Raw genomic sequence first — 21,211 nt, forward strand, 5'->3', positions numbered from 1 at the left:
TGGGTGTGTTAACCTGGTTCTTCCAGGGAGTAATGGCTTTTGGTGCACACAACAGTCTTGAGTGGCCACCAAAACCTGGGCAGCCCTGTCTGCCAACAACACAGCGAGAGCTGCACTGGGAGGTGGACCATGATGGTCCCACATGGGAATGCAGCCCGTGCATCCTCACCAGACCTGCCTGCACAATGAGCACCAGTATTTTTATGGCCATCCAAGCTAAGTAACATGCTGCCAGTGGAAATAGGAGGCTGCCGGTGGGTTCCTGGCATCGTACAGGGGCATTTTGGTTCACAAAGAGGGAAGGGCTCTGTTTATTGAATCATTAACATCACTTCCCTCATCGCCAGCCAGGTACTCTGAGAGGTCTCTTAGGCAAGTGCTGACCTAGCCCAACCCTGCTAAGCTGGTAAGATGACATGGATCCCATGCCAGCCTGGTACGGTGTTCCCACTGCTTTCTCTGCTCCTGCTTTGCTATTAGTCATCTGTTTCTGGAAGGTTTCTCATGCATAATAAAGTGTTTCAACACTTGCATAAGCCAGCTCTTCTCATCAGGATGACCTGCTGCATTTCCCAACACTTTCCCTAGGCAGTCCTTCCGACTGCCATGAAATACAGAGTTAAAACATGAAGTTTTCTATCCCCCTCGGAGGCAAAAGGTGTGGGAAATCGAAGAGATAAGAATGCCTTTAATTAGTATCATTTGCATAAGCTCTGGGAAAGGCTCACCTGACAGCTAGAAGGGCCTGGCTTGTCTGGGAGCACGAACCATGAGCAGATTAGCAGAGCTCCTCTGCTGACAAGATTGGGGAGATAGCAAAAATGGGAGGTCAGCCCCAGGGCAGAGAAGTGGCCAGAGCTGACAGAGCACCAGAGGCTCTGCGGGCACCCCAGCTCCTGCTGCCTCCTTTTTGGGGTACCCCAGCTCCTGCTGGCTCCCTCTCAGGGCATCTTCCCTCTCCATTTTCACCTGCAGCTGCTCTGAGCAAGAGAAAAAGATGCAGCTTTTGAGTTGGAGGGGTCCATCATCTCCTCTGGAGAAAGGCATGGATGGGAGGAGAGGAGAAGCACAAGCACATCCCCAGATAACACATGGACGCTGCCAGAGCGGGCTCAGCATCCGGCAGGGATGGGACCAGGGTTTTGTCATCTCTGCTTCTTGCTCCTCTCAGCACACATGCGCTCCCTTGAGCGCTGCGCAGCTGGCTGCAGGTCCCTAACCACAAACCCCATCCCGCTGCTGCCTCGCCGTCACGCTGCCTTGGGTAGTCGGCACCTAATTGTCAGTGACACTGAAAGCCCTTTTCGGTACCTCAAGGCCTTTGCAGTGATGAGAATCTCACCCGACATTACACCTAAACCCACATGCAAAGCTGATTTTCCCAGGGGAAAAAAAAAATGATGCTCAGCGCCCCCCCCCCCCCCCGCCCCGCATCCCTCTGCTTGGGTCCCTCTGTCTCCTCCAGCTGCCTTTCAGCCGTCTCAAGTCTCACTTGCTCATTTTTCCTCCCAGCTGGGCTGTGAGCTGCTGAGATGGGGGCTGAGCCCCTCCAAAAAGCTGGAGCTGCCATAGCACCCTTGACCCAACCTTCACCGTAGCTGCAAGCCCTGTTTACACAGCATCCAGCACAGCGGGGTGCTGCTCCAGGACAGGCTCCCAGCACTTACAAGTTTAATAACAAAGCCAAACCAGTAATAACTGCCTTATAATGAGGTTACGCAGCATCCCTGAAGACTTCATTTTAGGGTGAGCTCTGTGCCAGGAGCTGCCGGGGGCTGGTGGGCAAGCTATCCCTTCCCACCCTCCTCCTTGCCCAACCCCGGTGCCTCTGCTCCTCCAGCCCTGTGCCAGCATGCTGCCTTCCTGCCTGCATAAATATGCTTTATATCCACCTCTGGGTGGAGGATTAACTCCTCCTGAGCTCCTACTCAAAAGTGTCACACCTGAAAACTAAAATGCAGGTGGAAATCTGGCTACCAAGCATCCTCCAGACCTTCAGGAGCATCACATTTTAGCACCAGGGTCATGGAGATACATTTTCTGATCGTGAGAGTCAGAGCCCTGGAAACTGCAAAGGACTGAAGTTTTTCTTTTCTATAGATGAGTCTAACACTCAGATGATTAACAGTCAGGCATGGCACAGCTCTTCATTACCCAAATGCATGCTGGCCATGCTGGAAGCGGAGTTTCTTGTGTGACCCAGGTCCCATGAAACCGCAGTGCTGCACCCTCCTCCCGGTTGAACATTCAGCTATACTGGGGGCTCCATCCTCTGCTCCCAGTGTCAGGCAAGCTTTAGAAAATTATCTTTATTACATTTTAAGCTAACAGCTACCCTTATTCCTGCTCCTTCTGGCTTTCGCTGGCAGCTGTCCCTCCTCTGGTTGAGGTTCTGGGACCATCTGTATAACGTATGTCAGAGTTTTTCCCCTTGCCCTGTACTGAGACCTTGAAGCCCTGTCTGGCTGGAAGGTGTGCCCCCAAAGCTCTCTGCTTTTCCCCAGAGCAGTTTTCAGCCCCATACAAGTGGCTGAGGCCATCCTGGGCCAGGTGGCTGCATGTCTCTGCTCCTCCATGGCCATCTGGTCCACAAGCATCCTCATGCGCATCCTTGCTGCCTCCTTGTCTGCCCTCCCCAGGGACTCCTGGGGGTGGCATGGGCTGATGCCCCCAGGAGGGTGCAGTGGCTGAGAGGGGTGCAGGTGTAGGGGCAGAGGCAGAGCTGGGAGGCAATGGCAGTGGCCGGGGAAGTTGGGCTCATGTTGCAGCTTCTATTTTTATCTGGGAACCCAAGTCTGCCTGTGGTGCAATGCGGAGGCCCCTGGGGGATGTGCTGCCTTCCCCAGCTGGAGCCAGATACCATCTGAGCACTACCTGCCTTTCCCTGTAGGTGTGCCAGACCTCCTGGTAAAGGGCAGCATCTTCTGAGGCACTGGGATATCCCGCCCGCACCTCTGCCATGTCCATGGTGTGGTGTGGTGGGAGAGAAGCAACTGGGGAGCAAAGCCATGTCCTCTGGGCATGTCTCTCTGCAGGCCAGGCTCTCCTCTCCTCCAGTTGCGCTGAGGCTGGGAACACTTCATCACAGCTAATCCTCCAGAGACACAGAGCAGCCCTCTCGCACACTCACCATGCCACCACATGGATCAGCAGCCAGATGCAGGTGTCCCTTCTCAAGCCTGGCCTTAAATCCATGCCAGGGGGTAGGACTGGCCCAGGAGGGCCAGGATTCATTCCCCCTGCCCAGAAGCAGCAGTTGAAGCTCAGCAGGATGAGCTTGGTCTCAGGCAGCAGAATCGTGGGAAGGAGCCAGGCTGGGGGTGACGTCCTGCCACCTTGGCTCAGTGCCCCGGGCTAACCCCTGCAATCCCACCTTGCACAGTGCTCTGTGGGAGACTGTAGGGCTGCACCAGACCCATTGCTTTTTATTTACTAAAGCAAAAAAAGGGAAAAAAAAGGTTTAGTGCACATAGTTGCAGAAAAAAGGAACCTTGAGCAGCTCAAGCCTGAGAAGCTTGTATAGGCTGCAGGTTGTCCAGGGCAGAGACTGCCTTTCCCAACCCAAGAGCAGGCTCCCCAGCACAGGAACATGATTTTGGAGCCTGGCCCCTCATCCTGGGCAATCACAGCGGGCATCAGTGCAAAGCCAGGAGGAGGCTTTGCCCCATCCCACCGGGCAGCGCCTGCTGCTTTAATTGGGGCGAGAATAGAAGCTGCAGCAGAAAACGGGGATATAAAAAAAAAAAAAAAAAAAAAAAGCGTGAGAAAGGAAATCTGAGCAAGGCCTGGAGCAATCTAACCAATCCAGCGGAAACAATAGCCCAGGAAGAAAAACCAGTTCCTACACATAAGGTAGAATAGGCTGGGAACGGGCTGGAGGAGGGGCAGGGAAGGCTCACCCCGTGCGCTCCCAGCCTGCAGAACAAGATGGGCATTATGAGGCTGCGGCTGCCGGGGGCACAGTGTCCCCTTTCCCAGGGGCTCCGGGCAGCCGGGGAGGATGCCTGCCCAGCCCGCTGCCCGCACTGCTGCCTGTACTGCCGCCCGGTGCGGCCGGGGCCCAGGCTGCCTCTGACATAGCAGGTTTGGGGGGAAAACCCTAATCCTAGGCGTGCATCCCGCAGCTGGGCTAGGCTGTCACCTGCCCCACAGGGATGGACAGAGCAAGGCACAGCAGCTTTCCTCCAGTCTGGGTCTGGCAGGGCTCAGCCACAGGTTAGGCTCAGCATCCATGCTGATCTGGGCTGGGCTTAGCACTTGAACTGGGCTCAGCACCCTGGTTTAACTCAGCTGGGCTCAGCACCTAAACTGGGCTCAGCATCCAGTCTGGGATGAGCAACTGGCCTGAGATTAGAGCCAAGGATAGGATTAGCCCCCATCCTGAGATTAGACCCCAGGCTGTGCTCACCCCTAGGCAGAACTCACTCCCGTGCTGGGCTCATTCCCCAGGCTGGGCTCATCCCCAGGCTGGGCTCACCTCCAGGCTGGGCTCATCCCCAAAGGGTGGCATAACTGGGTTGTGCTGCCAGCGAGCTCCCTGGGGCTGAGTGCGGGTGCAACACGGGTCCTGGGCAGATTCCCACCAGGGAAGCAGCATTGCTGCCAACTTGGCCACGGCAGGGCAAGGAAGGGAACACAGTATTTTGCAGAGGTAACAAACCATTCGCAGTACCCGCCCATGGGCTAGCATGGGCCTGCCCAGCTACCCCACTGCAATTGTGGGCCCTTGAGGAAATGGTCATAGACACACCTTCTCACCTCCCCAGATCTCACATGCAGGATGTCCGTCTGTCCTTCCCAGGCAGCACAGCCCAGCAGGCAAACCCTCAGGCTGTGGGATGGATTGGTTGAAGGCAGGGAAAACCTGAGTAAATAAACCAGCTCCAGCATGGTCCAGCAGCTGGTCCCCTGCTCTGGACACAGCCACAGATGCTGGATCCGGACCATTGGCTGCATGGTGGTGGTTGGGATGTGCTGGGGGGTTGTGCTCCCTGCAGCTGGGAGGGCCGGATGCTTTCATTTTGAAGCAAAAGCTTAAACTCTGCTAAATCAAAACCACCATCACACTCCTCACCATGAGATGCAGGGACTTCCCTGCACCTGATGATTTCAACTCCCTCCAGCCCCAGCTCCACAGACGAGTCTGTTTGCCTCCAGACCCCTGTGGTCCCCCCATCCCAGGGACAAGCTACAGCCTTCCAGTAGGCTGAGCTGGATCTGTCCTCCCAGCCCTCTGCCATGGAGCACAGCTGGGGGGAGCAGGCAGGGCACCCCACCAGCCTGTGCTCTGCCTGCCACGAGCCAAACAGTTCTCAGCACCCTCCAAATACTTCCCAGCCCACCCAGGTGGGGCTGGGGGCACCAGCCTGGTGAGAAGGCACCCAGACTTGGCCTCGCTCGGTGTGAGCAGGAGGAGCCAAAGAGAGGGAGGGCAAAGCTGTTCCCAGCATATTTTTCTGCTTTGACACACTTGCGAGCCCTCGGAACACTGCAGCTGGGTTCCCAGCACCCCGTGTCGGCTCTCCAGCCAGTGCCCCTCTGCCAATGGCACACGGGGCCCTGGATTCCCCAAATACCTGGCAGGGAGCAGCACAGGATGACTGCACAGGGCAGGCAGAGGTTTTTGGGTTCAAGTCACAGGCAGGGGCGTCTTGCTGGCCCCAATGCGCGGAGCAGTAAAAGCTGCCCTGCGGTCCCATGCGTGCCAATCTCAGTGCTTAACAAGGTCTCGCAACTGATTCAGGCTCTTGGTGCGGCCAGTCGGGAGCCTGTAAAAATCAGCTGTGGTGCAACTGCCCTGGACATGTGCTGAGACGAGCCCCAGTCCCCAGACATCCAAAGCCAGCCTTTAGTTTAATAAATAAAGAAAAGCTTCTAAAGCAGAGACACTGCATTTGCAACACTGAGGGGCCCCTCAGGCAGCTTGCCAGCAGCCTGATGGAGAGATGCACTTGGCATCTTGGTTTGCATGTTACCATCCACCAAGTCCAGGACAAACCCAACCAGGCACAGTGCTCACACGGCCCATCACCACGCATGGGTGCATGACACACGTGGCAGCGAAGCTGGGGCTCCATTCCCTGAGATGGCCCCTTCCTCAGTGGGGCAGGACTGCGGGTGGCAGGACCCCCGTGCCTGGGTGACCTGCCAGGATCAGCTCCTCCTCCACACTCTGAGATGAAGATGCTGAAAGGGCTGCGGCATCCTCAGCAGTGCAGGAAGGGCCCTCACCTGGAGGTTCCAGGTGTTTGCTGGCTCAGTGCTGCTGTGCTTCACTCCTGCCTGTGCTTCAGAGGGTCCCCTGCAGAGTGGCTGCTCCTCTTATCTGGCAGCACCAACCCCCTGACCGAGCCTTTGCTTTCCACTCCCACTACTTCCAGCCTGGTCACCCCACTCCCATCACCTCCACACCAGCCACCTCCAGTCTGGTCACCCCACTCCCACCACATCCAACCTGATCACCCCATTCCAACTAGCACCACGCCCATTAGCCCCACTCCCATCACCTCCAGTACGGTCACCCCGTTCCTTTCACCTCCACACTGATCACCCCCACTCTAACCACTTCCACATATATTCAACATCAAGTTCCTCCCTGCCCTCTCATTTCCCTCGTGCTTTGCCTTTCTGCCTTGGGAGGCATTTCTAGCTAGATGCTCTCCAGTTCATCCACTTCTCATTCACGTGTTTGCTCTGGGCTCTCTTGCCCTGCCAATACCCACCCTGCATCCCAACACCAAGAACATTTCCCTGCGTAACCCTTCTTAGAGCTCATCACCAGCCACCCCACAGAGAGGCCACTTTTCCCTTCAGCCCCCTTCCGAGTCCCGTTGTCACTCCCAGCAGCCTTCTCCTCTTGAATTTAGCAAAACCCATCCAATCCTTTTGCCTCATTCTCTTTCCCCCACAACCAAAGGGTTTGCAACTTTTTTTTTTTTACTTCCGGGGAAGAGTTGAGCAGGCTGCAGCCTTCCAGCGGTCCCATAAGAGTAAATCCAAACCTGTGCCCTGTGCTTCTGCTCAGCCCTACATCAAAGAGCCACAATGAGTAGAGACAGCCCTTAAGCAAACCCACTTCTGTCACACCCAGTGAGAAAAGGAGCAAAGCTCTGGCAGCATCTTGGCAGAGAACCCCCAGCCCAGGGCTCCCCAATCCTGCACACAAGACAGCCCAAAACTCCAACTGCAGCCCGGAGCTGCAGCACTGCAGGGCTCAGGTAGTGGCAAACACACCCGCATGTGGATGGAAAATGGTTGAAAGCGGCTTTGACATTTTGCAGAACAGAAGAGGAAGGAGCGATGCTGGGGAGCGATGCTGGGGACAGCGGGAAAATAACCTCCTGCAGGGCTCCTGCTGATGGCAGAGGTTTCCATCCTGCCTCTCAGCTATGCATGACATTTGGCAATCATACCATGGATGTGTTTGACACAAGATTGTGCACCCAGGACCCTGAGCCCACCGTGACAGTGATGCTGTTCCTGATAGGCTGCTACTGCAGCAGCTCCTTGCACCCACCAGCCTCCCTGGCCAGGCTGGCTGCACTGCTGGTGCTGGAGTAGGGCATGTGGCTCCCCAGCTCAGCCTTCACCACTCAGGCTGTGGGTTGAGGGACAGACGGTGTCCTCAGAACATGGCCTACTGATTTACCCTGGCATCTTTGGGCAACCTACGGCAGTAGCCCAAGAGCCTGGCAAGAACCTCGCACAGAGCCTGGCATTGTTTCTTGCCTCGGGGTGGTCCCTGTGAGTGTGGGACTGCTCCAAAAACTGTCACTGCCTGGGCACAAAGTGGGTAGGGAAGGAGCTGGGCATGAGGGCCAGATCCCCCCCCAGAGTACAAAAGGGCTGCAAACCCCTTGCTTGGCCAAGAAGGGCTCTGGGAAGAAGCTGTGGCTTAGGAGGTGTCGCGGGGCTGGCAAGGAGCATGCCACCCTTGCGCTGCCTGCCAGCCCTGGTGGGGACAACCCTGAGCTGAGGGCTCCCGTGGGGCAGCCAGTGGCCCTGGGGTGGTGGGCCATGGGCAGGGACTTGGTTGCAGGCAGCACACAGGCAGCTGGTGAGAAGGAGGAGAGCTCGGAGGGCGCGGGCAGCCCCTGCCTGCAGGCCCCTCAGTGTGGCGGGTTTGTCTGCACGGCATCTTGCTGCAGGTGTGCCAGGAGCCAGCAGCCGCCCCAGCGTGCCACGGCCCCACCTGGCGGATGTGGCTTCTCACTCGCATGCGGCCAATGAGGGCCAGATCCTTCCCTCATGCAAGTGGTGCTGAAACGCACCCCAGGGTGGTGAGTGCTTTTGCAGGTTCATCCCATGTCATGGGCATCTCCACCCCACGCAGGTTCCTATCCCGGGGCAGTGTGCTCCCCCCTGCCAGCAGCAGGGGGAAAAATGCAGAAGCTATGTCTCAGACTCTGCTGTCCCTCACCATGGTGTCAGGGCTGCTCTCTGACATCCCTGCAGACCCCCAGGCAGGGCTTCTTTCCTTGGTCCCAGACTAGATAGAGCTCAGCAATGCTCAAGTGCCCACCTCTCCAGGGAGGCAGCAGCCATCCAGATGTTTCAGATGTGGAGGGCCACCATGCCACCAGAGACCCCAGGTCAGGAGCAGACCTACCTGTGAGCTGTCCATCATTCCTAACAGCCTCTGCTGATGGAGACGCCCAGCCTCCCCAGGCTTTGCTCTCCACACAGCTCAAGATCTAACTTGAATCCTCCCTGCTGTGAGTTAAGACTTGTCCTCGACCTCATGGAGAGCATAAAAATCCCATACTCTCGCCTGCATTAGCTCAAACACAGGCCAAGGCTGTTGGGGAGAAAGTCGTTCCCAGTGCAGACCCTGTTCATCTTGCAGGGCCACTGGGGCTGGGGAAGCTTCCTGACAAATGGAGCAGCAATGGAGAGGACCACAGTGCTGCTGGTCATACAGCTCAGCCAGGATGTCACCATGGAAATGTGGAGGTCCCCACAGCTCCTCCGTGGCATCACCTACCAGCCTCTGAGCAAAGGCGTCAGCCTCTGCCCACACTGCCTGCATGTCCAGAGGAGGACAGAGGAAAATACGGGCAATAGGAAGAAATTTTAACACCCAGAAACACATTCCCAATCCACCCTGACAGCACCCTTCTCTCTAGACAACCCCTGGCAGGGCTGGGACCAAGACTGGTCACCTCTAGGACTGAAGGTGGACCGGTACGGCTGTAGGACACACTGTGAATGAAGGTGTATGGGCCATGTGCTGCCACAGGGGTCCTAAACTTACTGAGAAACCTTTGGTAGAACAAGGGTGAACAAAGCAGGGATTTCAGTGAGGACCAGGCTGGTGCCAAGCACCTTTGGAAGGCTCTCACCATCTGATACAATGGTTGGCCTCAGTGGTACAGCTCATCCCACAGGGAAGCAGAGCATGAAGCTGCATGGCTGGGCTCTGCCAGCATTTCCAGTACAGAGGAGCTCACTGGGAGCACCATCTCCTTTGAGAACAACCATGTGCATCTCATCTGGAGGGAAAATGCCAGCTCTTGCAGGACTTCTACAAAAGAATCCCCCAAAAACAGTCCTACAAAGAAGCCATGGAAGCTGCTAACAGGGACCTACAAGAAGAAAGCCCCCAGGAGCAGCCTGGGTGACAAGCTGCTGCTGCTGGATCAAGGAGAAATCCCAAGAGATCTCATGCACTGATTCCCTGCATTCCCAGCCTGACACCTCCCAGACGTGCTAATGTGACCCCAGTGTGTCAGTGACATGTGAGGTCACGGTGGTGAGACAGGAGTGTTCCTGGGGGGTCCCAACACCTCCACGTCTTCTCACCACAGGGTGGGGGCGGGCAGGGAGCTATCTAGAGCATTGCATGCTCGTGTCATGCAAAAAAAAGGCAAAAAGAGGTAATAATATACACATAAACATGCGGCATTTTTTTAGGCTTTTGCTGGACCCAAGGGATTTGCTCTCTACTGTTTCAGTGGCCAACTGGAGGAGAGAAAAATGGGACAGATGGTAAGATCCAACCCCACCAAATCTGGTTTTGCTCTATTGCTGATGAACAGGACACCAGCAGGCAAGTGGCAGCAAAACTTTAATTTCACCCTGCAGAAAAAAATACCTGTGAGTGGCAAATGCTGATGGGCTCTTTGTAGAGGTGAAGCTGGGGAAGGAAGGTGTGTGCTCCATTCCTCGCATTCCTCCCCAGCTCCCTCAGGACTGCAGCCGCGCTCCCCAGGGTCCACCCGGGTGCCCAGGGGGTGATGGAGAGGGCTGAGGATCCTGTCCTGCAGCCTTGCTGGCTCCACCAGCTAGGCAGGGCTCAGCATCTTCCCTTCCCAGTATGGGGGAGAGGGATGGGACTGAGGTCTGAATCCCACTGGGGTCCAAGAAATGAAACCTTTGATCTATGTGGGCAGCATCTTCAGAAACACTTGGGTGAGGGTCCCTCACAGGTGAACACTCTGTCCCCCCTGGGTGCCATCCTGCTGCACCCCAGTGTCCTGCCACATGCACGGCCTTCACGTTGCATCCCTATAGCCACAAGCCAGAGCCGGCTTCAGAGCAGGGCACCCTGGGCTCATCCAAACATCCAAGCACAGCCGGTGGGATGTCCTCTCCTCCGGACACTCCACACTGTCCCCTCTCCTGCAACACCAACCCGAAAACCAGAGGAAAAGCCATTGCGCTGCTGTGCGCTCCCATCTCCACGCTGTCCCGGCTCCCTCCTGGGCACATGCATGAGGGCACTGCGCCAACAGCTAATGGGAAAGTTCAGGGTCGGGGCGAGCCGCGGGGAGAGGCACATAAAGGGCTCATTGTGCAGCAGGTCTCCCTCGGCTGTGCTCATACAGGGCTAGCAGTTCAACAACAAAATGCAGCCCAGAAATATGACAAGACACCTTTTTCCCAGGCTGCTGTTAAACTCTAATTAAACATTTCAGCACACTTAAGCAAGGGAATGTCTGCTTCTCAGGCCCAGGCAATCTCAGCTAGAAAACATCTCCACTGGTGCAAACAGGCTTGTGTAGGTTGACCCAGAAAGATGACCCTTGGGCCCAGGGATGATGCAAACCCCCACATCAGGGTGGGCAACCTGTTCCCATCCATCCACCTTTGGGCCAGCAAGGGGACCACTTGCCGCCCCTGCTCTCCAGAGGATGGGTCCGGGCTGGAGCAGCCCAAGAAGGGGCTGTGCAGCTGGGCGCACCACAGGCAATGCCACCGCTGGCAGCCACTGGTGCTTCTGCCTGCTCCCCACTGTGGGACCTGGGAGTCCCTGCACCTGCAAGGGCAGCAGTCAGGGGAGTGCAGCCTGGAGAAGTAAGAGGCAGCGGCTGCACCCGCATGAGCCTGGTGCAAAGGAGAGTGAGGCAATAGCTGCTCCATGAAAACCCCAAATCCAGCCTTTATTACCCAGAAACTGCCCACTGATGAAGAGGGACCATGACTCTGCCTTGCCCATATGTGTCTGTGCAGCGCCTTAGGAAAGGTCAGTGCCTCTCTGACATGCTGTCCTACAAATATTTAATGTCATGCCTTACAGCAGCCCTATAGCACAGCCCACAAGCTCTGTCTTCAGACCTGGTAGGTTTTGGGACCTCAGAGCTCTTATTTCAGTAAAGCAAATTCTTCCCAAACTTCATCACTCTCATGGCCAGTCCCTGGGGCCACTGGTTCCTCTCCCCAGGCCTGGACCACCGTTCAGCTCCCATGGTCCAGAGGTTTGGACATTCAAAAATAACCCAACGGACAAGCAAAACATTGGATTCTCATTCTTTGGGTGCTTTGTGATGCTGACCCGCAAGCACTGACCATCATTGCACCTCTCTGTGACATTTCAGTTGGTCTTAAGTAACTACTTTCCCAACCTCCCCCATCCTACCCCCTGCAGCTTCCTCCATGTCTGGGCAGGAAAACTGGGCTTGAGCCCCCTTTCTGTCCCCCCAGGGAAGCAGAGGTGTTCTCACACTTTTATTTGACCCAGAAATCTCCAATGCTCAACAGGCTGGAGGAGATGACTAGCCTTGGGACACAAGGGTGCCTGCGGAAAGATCCAACCCAAAGCCCATCTCCTTCCAAAATCCCACCCTCTGCTTTCCCCTGGATTTGCCGGGTTGTAGAGGACAGCCTGGTCCCGATCCCCTGAGAGAGGTTTGTCACTTGCCCAGTGTGCCTGTGGGACCATGCACCACCAGGGAGGACAGGGAGGCATTGCCACCAGCTTTGTGTCACCATGAACCAAGATGCAGGAACCAGAGCACGCATCCTTCAAGAGGTGCTGTCGGAAAACCCAGTGAGGTATCCTGCTATTTTAAAGAATGAAGGAGAAAGAGCACAAAAAAGCCAAGCAATGAAGCCAGGTGATGCTGGGAGTGAGAGGTTGTGCAGGGACTCAGCTGCCCTAAGTGAGCAGAGAGAGCACGGCAGCTTGAAGACCCCTCATTGTGCATCACCTGGAATGCCCAGGACAGGTATGGTGATGGCGAGCCGGCAAAGCCCGGCGAGTGTCGCAGGAGCCAGCCCTCCCCACATTATTAAACACAAACTTTGGCCATTAGTTGCAGTGATTCCTCAGCACCTTGTTTCTAGCAGGCACAGACCATACCCCAGAAAAAAAACCCACCTCTGATGCTCCGATGTCTGACCCAGACTTGTGAAGGGGACATGGCAGTGTTGAGCTGCTGGCACTGATGTAGCTCAGCTGCCACTTTGCAGCATCACTTGTCCCACCTGAGCACGACCCAGCAAGGACAGGCAGCTCTGGCTTGCTGGGGGCTTGCAAGCTGGTGGTTTCCCACATGCAACCTCAGTAAGAAACAGGTCACCCAGGAAAGGGTTACTACAAAAATCTGCCATTTCTGAGACTGCTAAGCAGTGGGAAGGTGTCTTGCCCTGAAAAGGCTCAGAGCAGAGTGACAGCCCAGGCGATGACACTTGTAATTTGGCATCCTGTGGGGGTGGAATTTGGCAAAACTGGTCTCTCCTGCTCCGAGGACATTCCAGCTCCCCACACGGGCAGTCTGAATTGAACTCCCTCAATAAATACAGCAGCCAGGGGTTTAATCCAGCTTGGTCCCCCGCAGTTAGAAAAGCAGAAGCAGCGTGCACCTCGGGGAGGCTCTGTGCCTCCAGCCACAGCGGGCACTATAGTTTCTGCCACCAGGTGGGCTCCTGTGACACCTCACCCTGGCATCTGGGCTGCCCTCGCTGGATGCTGTTACCCCTGAGAAAATGGCAACACTGACCTGTATCTGGTACCCGTCCTGGGATGGCACGTGGCTGTGGACTGCCCTGGAGGGGACCATGGCCACAGACATGCGTGGGGCTGTCCCCAGGTGCTATGCACTCACAGGGCTCATCCCCTCCTAAGCCACTGTGGCAGGACAGGGTGGGAAGCTGGATTTAGGAAGGAATCTTGATTTTTCTAGGAAAAGCAAGGCAGGGCAGTGGGGCCCTTAAATCCTCCCTGCACAGCACCTGGGCTGTGCTGCACTGCCAAGGCTTTTCGGGACATGTCTGCCCCCGAATTCTGGTCCACTGAGGATGCCCTGGGTGGCAGCATGAGCCCCAGTCCTGGCACAGACACAGCTGCAAGGCAGTGAGGGAGGTGACAGCCACAGGAACGCAAACTGACGGCACCCATCATCCAGGCAGTGCACATGCCAAGGGGGCTCACCCCCACCTCCCTGCACACCCAGCCCCAGGGACCACATCCCCACCAGGCACCGTGCCCCACAGCCTCACCACACTTGTCACAGCTGGGGAGATTCTGGCACTGTCAGCCAGTGATGGCAGGGCCAGATCCTGACTTATCGGCCAACTGTTTCCCAGGCTCTACTGCTGGCTGCCCCTGCCCCAAGGACGTGTGTGCCAATGGGAGGGGATCGGGGTGCGAGAGGGAAGTGGGGACAAGGGCACTGCACTGCACTCCTCCTCCTCCTCCTCCCTGCTCTTGGCAAGGCCTGGGACTCTGACTGCGAAAGGAAAAGGGTCCCAGGGCGAAGGTGTTAAATACCCTTCTCCCGTGCTGCTGTCACCTCGCAGTCCCCAGGGTGTGAGAATCAGACTCTATTATCCCCTCATTAAGAACTAACATACTGTACTAACCTTTTCACATGAAAGCTATGGTCTGTTCGCCAACAAAAGCTGACGCTTGGTTCCCAGGAGTGGAAAAAACCCCAACCCCACAAGCACGTAGGGGGGGGCTCTGGGGCCAGCCTTTCCTGCCAGCTCTGCATAGACCCTGCTGAGCCCCAGCGGATGCTCTGGGGGGAGGAAGGGGCTCCGTGAGCAGGGGGCCAGCTGGGCATGCAGCCCTGGTGGAACAGAGCAGGGGAAGCCCCCTCAGGGCGAGGGATCCTTCTTCCAGACCCCGAGATGGTTGGGGGTCCCCCTTGCCTGTCCCCCCCTGGGGAGGGATGGATGGGGTTGGTGGGTAGGGGTGGAATGGGGACTCCCACTCCCAGGGTTTATGCTGCAGGGAGCCCTTCCCCATCAGGTACGCTGCCCTGGCTGTCCCCTAGACAGGGGTCCCCAGGCCGGCAGACCCCCTTCAGCTACAGAAGCCACTGCAGCTCACCCTAGGCTCCCCTTAAGCAGTTTGCAGGGCTCAGGCTGGTTCTTCCCGCACCGCTGACCAAAGCACATTGCGATTTGCAGGATCTGAAACTCCCACTCCTCTTCAGGGTACTCTGAAAGGTGGGAAGTGAGGCTGGGAAAGCATCATGGGGCCATGGAAAAATCCATCTGCACAACACCTGGGGCCCCAAGTCAGCATCTAGAGTGGCCAGATTTTAAGAGCACAGCAGGTGATGTCCTCCCTGGGAAACATGGCAGCAGCAGGGATGGGATATGAATCACTGTAGACCACATCTCCCTGCCCCAGACATTTGTAGACATCACCCGAGAAGACGAACAGTTGGGGTAACATCCTCCTTGCTCAGGCTTTTGATTAAATGAGACCTGCCTGGGGCAACAATTTGAGCTTCTGTCCATCACAGCTGCTTGATGCTGAGATAAAGAAAGGGCTAGAGGAGAGATCTTGAAATAAAAAGAATTTTCGTGGTTTCTTGACTTTAAAAATATCTGCTCTGCCCCATTTTTGGCTGGAGACTTTTGACAGCTCAGGGAAGTGGGCTTGAGAGGTGCCCAGGACCACAGTGGACTCCTGAAGAGTCCCACACCTGGGGACATATCCCTGCCTTCCCACGTGGCTGCAAGACCCCACAAATTCCAGATTCACTTGCCACCTTGCAGCCTCAGCCAGCGCCACGCGTTTCTAATGAGGAAAGCAGGAGGAAGGAGGGATGCGTGCCCATTCCCCCACTGTCCCGCCCATTGCTTCCTTCCCTACCTGCCTCCACCTGCAGTCAGCTGTGAAGGCAGCTCCCTCCCTGACCCCACAACCCGCCTGTTCCTAAGGGCTGGGGGGCTTTTCCAGGTCCTCCAGCTAGCTGCTGATGTTCCCAGTGCCCCAGGGTGGGGCAGGGATGGGTGACCCTATGCTCCCCCAGCTCTGTTGGCGGGTCCCGTTGCAAAGAGGCAGGTGGTTTTTGCATTGCATGCACATGTTTATTTGATCCTGGCCTGAACCCACTAAGCTGTTTTGCACAGGCTGCCGGCAACAGCTTCCAGAGCTGTTTTGCTGCCACAGGATGCTGTGAAGGTGTCAGCAGTACTACATGCTGTTTTGCAAAGTAATTGAATTAAAACCAGTGAAATGTTTTGGTGCTGCCTGGCTGCTTCTCTCTGCAGCGTGGCTGGGTGCAGTGGCCCAGAGTGGCCTGGTGCAGCAGCCTGGGGTGGCCCGAAGCACATGCAGCTGCTCTCCTGGGCTGGCTCAGCTGCTCGTTTTGGAAGGTCACTTTTCTTCTCAGTTGCTGCAGTCAGATTTGGGTCATCAGGTTTGATCTAAACATGTCAGAGGACTGGAATTCAGGGGGAAGCAGAAGCACATAAACGCAGGCTGTCTCCTGGTGCGTTTCTGGGCTGGTTTCAAAAAAACTCTTGGTTCACTCTTATTGTCCGGCAGACAGGCTGTGAAACCTGGCAGCAGGTTTAGTTCATTGCCTGACAGATGCCTTGGCGCTTGCAGCAGCGAGGGCAAAGCCTGCACACCACGCTGGCACTGACCGTGGCAGAACCTCTGCACACACGTGTCTATGTAATGGAGATGAGCATGCAGGCAAGTTATCACTGCCTGTCCATATTTCAGAAGTACCTTTGAGCCACAAACCGAACCAGGGCCACAGCTGTTAAGTTTTGTGCAAGGTGAGAAATGATCCTTACCCAGCAGCCAGGGGGGACAAGGCAGAAGGAGGGAGAGCTGGTGCAGAGGACAGGTGCAGAGCTGAGTTGGGACCCTCGTCCCCCTAGCCATTGTCCCCGGGCTTCCTGGTGCCAACCGAATCCCACAGGTCCTGAAGAAGTTGGTGCTCTCCAAGGAGGGGCATGCAGAGCGCTGTCAAACTTGCTGGAGCTGGGAGAGAGGAGTGGCCAAGAGGGTTTGTCCGGCACCTTCAGCCCAGCCTGGCTCCCTGGGGCTCCTCCCCAGCTCCACACATCCAGCACACTCGAGTCCAGCATGGGAGATGTGCAGCATTGTCTGAGCAAGCACACTCGTCCCCGGGGAGGGCAGCAGCCCCGGACCTGCCAGGAGACCAGGCAGAAGACACAAACAGAGGGATGGGTTTAGAGGACGGCTCCGGATTTTCCACTTCCCCCACCTGAGGTCCACCTGAACCCAATCAATTCAAAGAGGTTCAGAACCATCCAAGCCACCCTGAGGCAATGAAAATTAACTTCAAATGCGACTTTTTAGGCTGAAACAAGTGATTCCCCCCGCCTCCCCCCGCATTTTTCAGTGCAGTCCATGCAGTGATGAGCACATTGCAGTACAAGTCATGGAGATGCGAAGTTGGAGACCTCTTTGGCTCCATCAGCATCCTCACCCAACACTCTCTGCAGGTCCCCGAAGCCTTGCTGGCCCCCACCCATCATGGCAGAGGGCTCAGTGCCCTTTTCCTCACTGTCCTTTGCTTGTGGCCATAGCCGGTCGGGGCCTCTGGCCACAGCCAGCCTGCCAGGAGGTCCTGCAGACTGGCAGAGCTCTGGGATGCATGGGGTCAGGGCTGGAGGATAAAACACTCTGAGCTCTGCCTGATCAGTCTGGGGTGAGCAGACTCAGTATTTGCCCTGAGAAGGAGAGCTGGAGGGAGCAGCTGGGTGGGAGCTTCTCCTGCTCAGCCCCACTTCATGGGTACCTGCAAGGTTGAGGCTCCTCAAAGCAACAGCCTGGGCCCTTGCACAAGATCTTGCATACAAAAATGATACATAGAAATGAAAAATGGGCCTTCATCAGGTACCTGGGTAGAGTCTTCAGGGCGGAGCAGGTTGCCATTTGGTCTTGGAGGCTCAACCTCAAAGTCCAAGGCAAGTCAAAGTCCAAACATGCAAGTCCCAGGCTTTCTGGGGAAGGTCTGCATGCCCATCTGCCAGAGTCCCAGCCTCTGCTCTCACTGCTCTGCATGAGCCACTGGGGGCAAACCACACCAAAGCAGAAGGTTACAGGGAGCTCTGAAGCAGAGCATCCTCAGCAGCTCAGGATACACCCGCTCAGCTCATGGTGACTCTGACTGCCCTCAGGATTCCTGCTCCTCCAGCTTTAGTCTCAGGAAAAGGAGAGGCTAAAGAGTGATTATTATGCCCCCATGATAAAAGCAGATCTGCCTCGGTGCTGCCTGTGCACTGCTGAAATACAGTCTGAGCGGAGACAGCAGAGGAGGCGCTGAAAGACCAACCCAACACATAGCCACCCTCTTGGAGAGCATCCAGGTGGTCCCGGCATGGCCAAATCTGCACCTGCACCTGAAACCCTAGGGCTGAGCTAAAGGGAGCACGGTGTGCAATGGCAGCACGGCACAGCCCAGGGCAGGGCACCAGTCATGCTGCACTCCCACCACATGCTGCACTGCAATGGTGTGACATGGGAATGCTCTTGCTTGGGGACAGGAGTCCCTGGGGACACCAAGGTTTGCCATTCCCCTGCCACTCTCAGACAAGCCACTGAGTCCTGTCCCAGCCTTGCTACACACAAACCAGAGATGGAAACTTCACCCAAGGCTGTGTGACTGCTGTGTCACCACTACACGATGGCACCTGATGTTGGGTGACAGGGATGACCCCAAGCAGGCGGCACAGTCATGGGCAGGGTCAGAAGCAGCACGGCTGCCTCCATGCAAGAACAACCCCGTGCACCCCTTCTCCTTTGGCAAACACACCCAAAGCCCCCGTTCCTCCACACAACGTCCTGATGTACGCTCAGCGGGTCCTGCTGCCGCTTCAGCATCTCAGCCAGGAGCCGGGAGGGGACCACAGCACTGCGGTGTGGGGCTCGGCAAGGGGCCCCACTCCGCTGCAGCCCTGGGAAAGCCCGGCACTGGCTGCTGCTGTCCCGCTGTGCGGCAGAGATGAGAAGAAAAACAACTCTCCGGGCTTCCCCTCACCTCCCGTCCTCGCCCTGCGCCATGGCCCTGCCGGCTCTTTCATCTCCAAGTGCCAGCGGCTCTTTCATCTCCTGCCCGGAGGTGCGAATCGCTCCCCTCTCGCAGCAGCCACTCGCGCCAGTGTCGGCACTCAGCCCAATGCTGCTGGGACCAAATGGCTGGTAACCTGGCCTGCCCTGCAAGGCCCTGCTTGCTGGGACAGGGGTGGCAGGTGAGGACTGGTCACCTCTGCAGTCACTGGCAAAATGCTCAGGACCCCCAAAATCTGGTTGCTCCCAGGTGCCTGCAGAGAAATCAAGGCACCAGGATTTCTTCTTGTTCTCCCTGCAAATAAGACAATGCTGGCCTTGTGCCTGCTCTCGTTCATGTTTGCTCAAACTCAGCTCATCTTTGTTAACTTATGCCAATGCAAAACCAGCCCTCTGGGATGGGGAACCATCTACCCCAGTGGGCAGATGTCTGTGCTGCCCTGGCATCCTGATCGTTGATGACAAGGTGGTTCCCCATCCTTAAAGCCTGAAGGAACTGTCCCGGCCGCCCTGCCCAACCTCCAGCCCAGGCAGGAGGGAAGCTCACCATCATCCTGGCAAACAGCCCTGCAGTTTATGGCCCAGCCACAGCTTATCTTTGGATGCTGGTTTAATGGTGACAAGGCTTCACTACCACAACATGGCTCAGGGTGTTTGGGCATGGGGGCACAGCAATACCTCTGCTGAATGGCTGCGAATCCCACCCATGGTGCCATCCCAGTGGTGGCACTGGATGGGACCATGGGCTGAGCCGGGCTCATGCTGAGCAACGTCAATGCATGCACTGGCTCTGACAGGGAGCAGTAACAGTGCCATCAGGGCCATTGGGCCTGGGGACAGATGGGTGCCAGTGGCAGTCTGACCCACCCTAGGGAGCCAAATGAGCCACAACCAAATACTATAAAACAGACAAAGAGTTTCCTGGTGCTTCAGCTGCCTGCGGTGCTGTGGCAGCAGGGGTGAGTGCAACGCTGGCACAGGCACTGCACGGGCGCATGGCATCAGGACATATCAGCATCATCATGTCACATAACTGCACCCAAAAAGCCCGTAATTAACACCAAAGAGCTTTCACACCACCAAATGGTTCTTCTGCAAAGAGCCAAAGGGACGAGCCATGGGAACGGTGATGCTTGTGGGCAAGAGGGGGCTCTGAACTGAGGGAGGGCTGCAGGTGGCTCTGGCACCCTGAGCTCCATGGCAGAGCTGCCATGGCTCCTGGCACATGGGTCTTGGTCCATGGGGAGCTGCAAACCTGCCCGTGGTGGTGGTGGGGATGACAGGGCGAGGGTAGCCCTGGCAGGAAGGAGTCCATGGAGCCATTCCCCAGTTTGACCCAACCCCTTCATGAGGAAAGTGTTCATGCCTGAGCAGAATGCACCTGTCTTGTCTGTCCTGGCTGACATCTCCCACATGGGGACATTTAGAAGACCCAGGAAGTTTGCCCCATGTGCCTTCACGAGTCCCAGTGAGGCATCTTGGAGAGACCCAGTTTTCCAGCCTGCTTTCTGGCTGGTAAAACATTGAACATCAGTTAAACGGAAGCGATAAGGACCTGTTCTTTATTGAATTGTTTTGCATGATTGCAGCAACTGGAAGGTTAATATCCATCCAAATTTAATCTGCCCCTGCAAAACAGTCACAAAACTCAGCCCAGCAAAACCTGATAGTCTGTCTTAACACACACTGACACTCCCAGCCTGCTTCCCCCTGCAGAACCCAACCATCCCAACTACTCTTCTTTCCTCACATTTACTATTTATCCTTCTAACTCACCACAGATACACTGACTTAGGGCATTTCTTCTCCCGTGGGACACACAGGGCCAGGGTTTACAGAGCTGGGCGAGGGGCACATGAGCTCAGCCTCCCACTGACAGAAAGGAAAGGTCTGATCCTCAGGTGTCCCAGGCAAATGTCTGAAAGACTCCAGAAAGAGAAATGTGGTCTTTTGGGACAAGGGGATGATTGCCCTCGGCCCTCTCCCAGCATTGGAATAAAACTGTCCACTGGCAGCACCTCCACAAGCACCTTCTCCCTGCCCTGTCACAGGGGACACTGAGGGGGACCAAAGGCTCAGAGAGGCACTGGGGGCACTGCTGGGGCACAGAGGGTTCAGGGCTGGAGCGGTCCAGGCGTCTGGTCCTGTTTGTTTCGCTCCGGAAATCCGTGTCTTACCTATTTAAATAAACTGGCCGGGAAGACGGCAGAGCGTCAGGCCTGTTGTTGAGCACACAGGAAACAGCTGTATTCAGTTAGGCAGGGCTAAGCTGGTGACTCTGATAGACTGGGAATAATAATAGTAAAAAAATCCCCTCCTGTTGCAGGACAATTTATTTTCTATAGAAAAATCCAACAGCAGCCCATCACATGGCAGCCAGTGACTGGCTGGGTCCCTTCAGCAGGTCTGCAGGGGTGAGTATGGTGGGAGAGTCCAGAGACAACGTTTGCCTGATGGCTCATCCAAGCACCCCAGGGGGGCTCAGCCTGGCCTGGGGGTGAGTGATGCTGTGCCCCATGGGGTTTTGGAGGCAGGTAGGTAGGTGCTGGGCTGACAGAGGGTGCAGGAGATGCCTTTGCAGCAAGTCAAGCACCCAAAGAGCAGTGGCTGGAAGGAGCATCCTCACCCAGAGCACCATCCCCTTCCCAGTGCTGGGGAGTTGCCCCTCATGCCCATGGTGTGTGCCACAGCCAGACACGCACC

The 21,211-nt window shown here is 56.3% G+C and overlaps 1 protein-coding gene across 1 annotated transcript in view; it reads right to left on the reverse strand.

Moving 5' to 3' along the window:
• The window catches only part of EXD3 (exonuclease 3'-5' domain containing 3), a 292,624-nt gene that overhangs the window by 15,810 nt on the left and 255,603 nt on the right, over window positions 1-21,211 (reverse strand). Inside the window, 1 exon segment of the mRNA XM_075716908.1 lies at window positions 16,264-16,623. Coding sequence (XP_075573023.1) covers window positions 16,264-16,623 — 360 coding nt within the window.

The sequence above is a fragment of the Pelecanus crispus genome, chromosome 9 (genome assembly GCF_030463565.1).
Source record: "Pelecanus crispus isolate bPelCri1 chromosome 9, bPelCri1.pri, whole genome shotgun sequence".
Classification (NCBI taxonomy): Eukaryota; Metazoa; Chordata; class Aves; order Pelecaniformes; family Pelecanidae; genus Pelecanus; species Pelecanus crispus.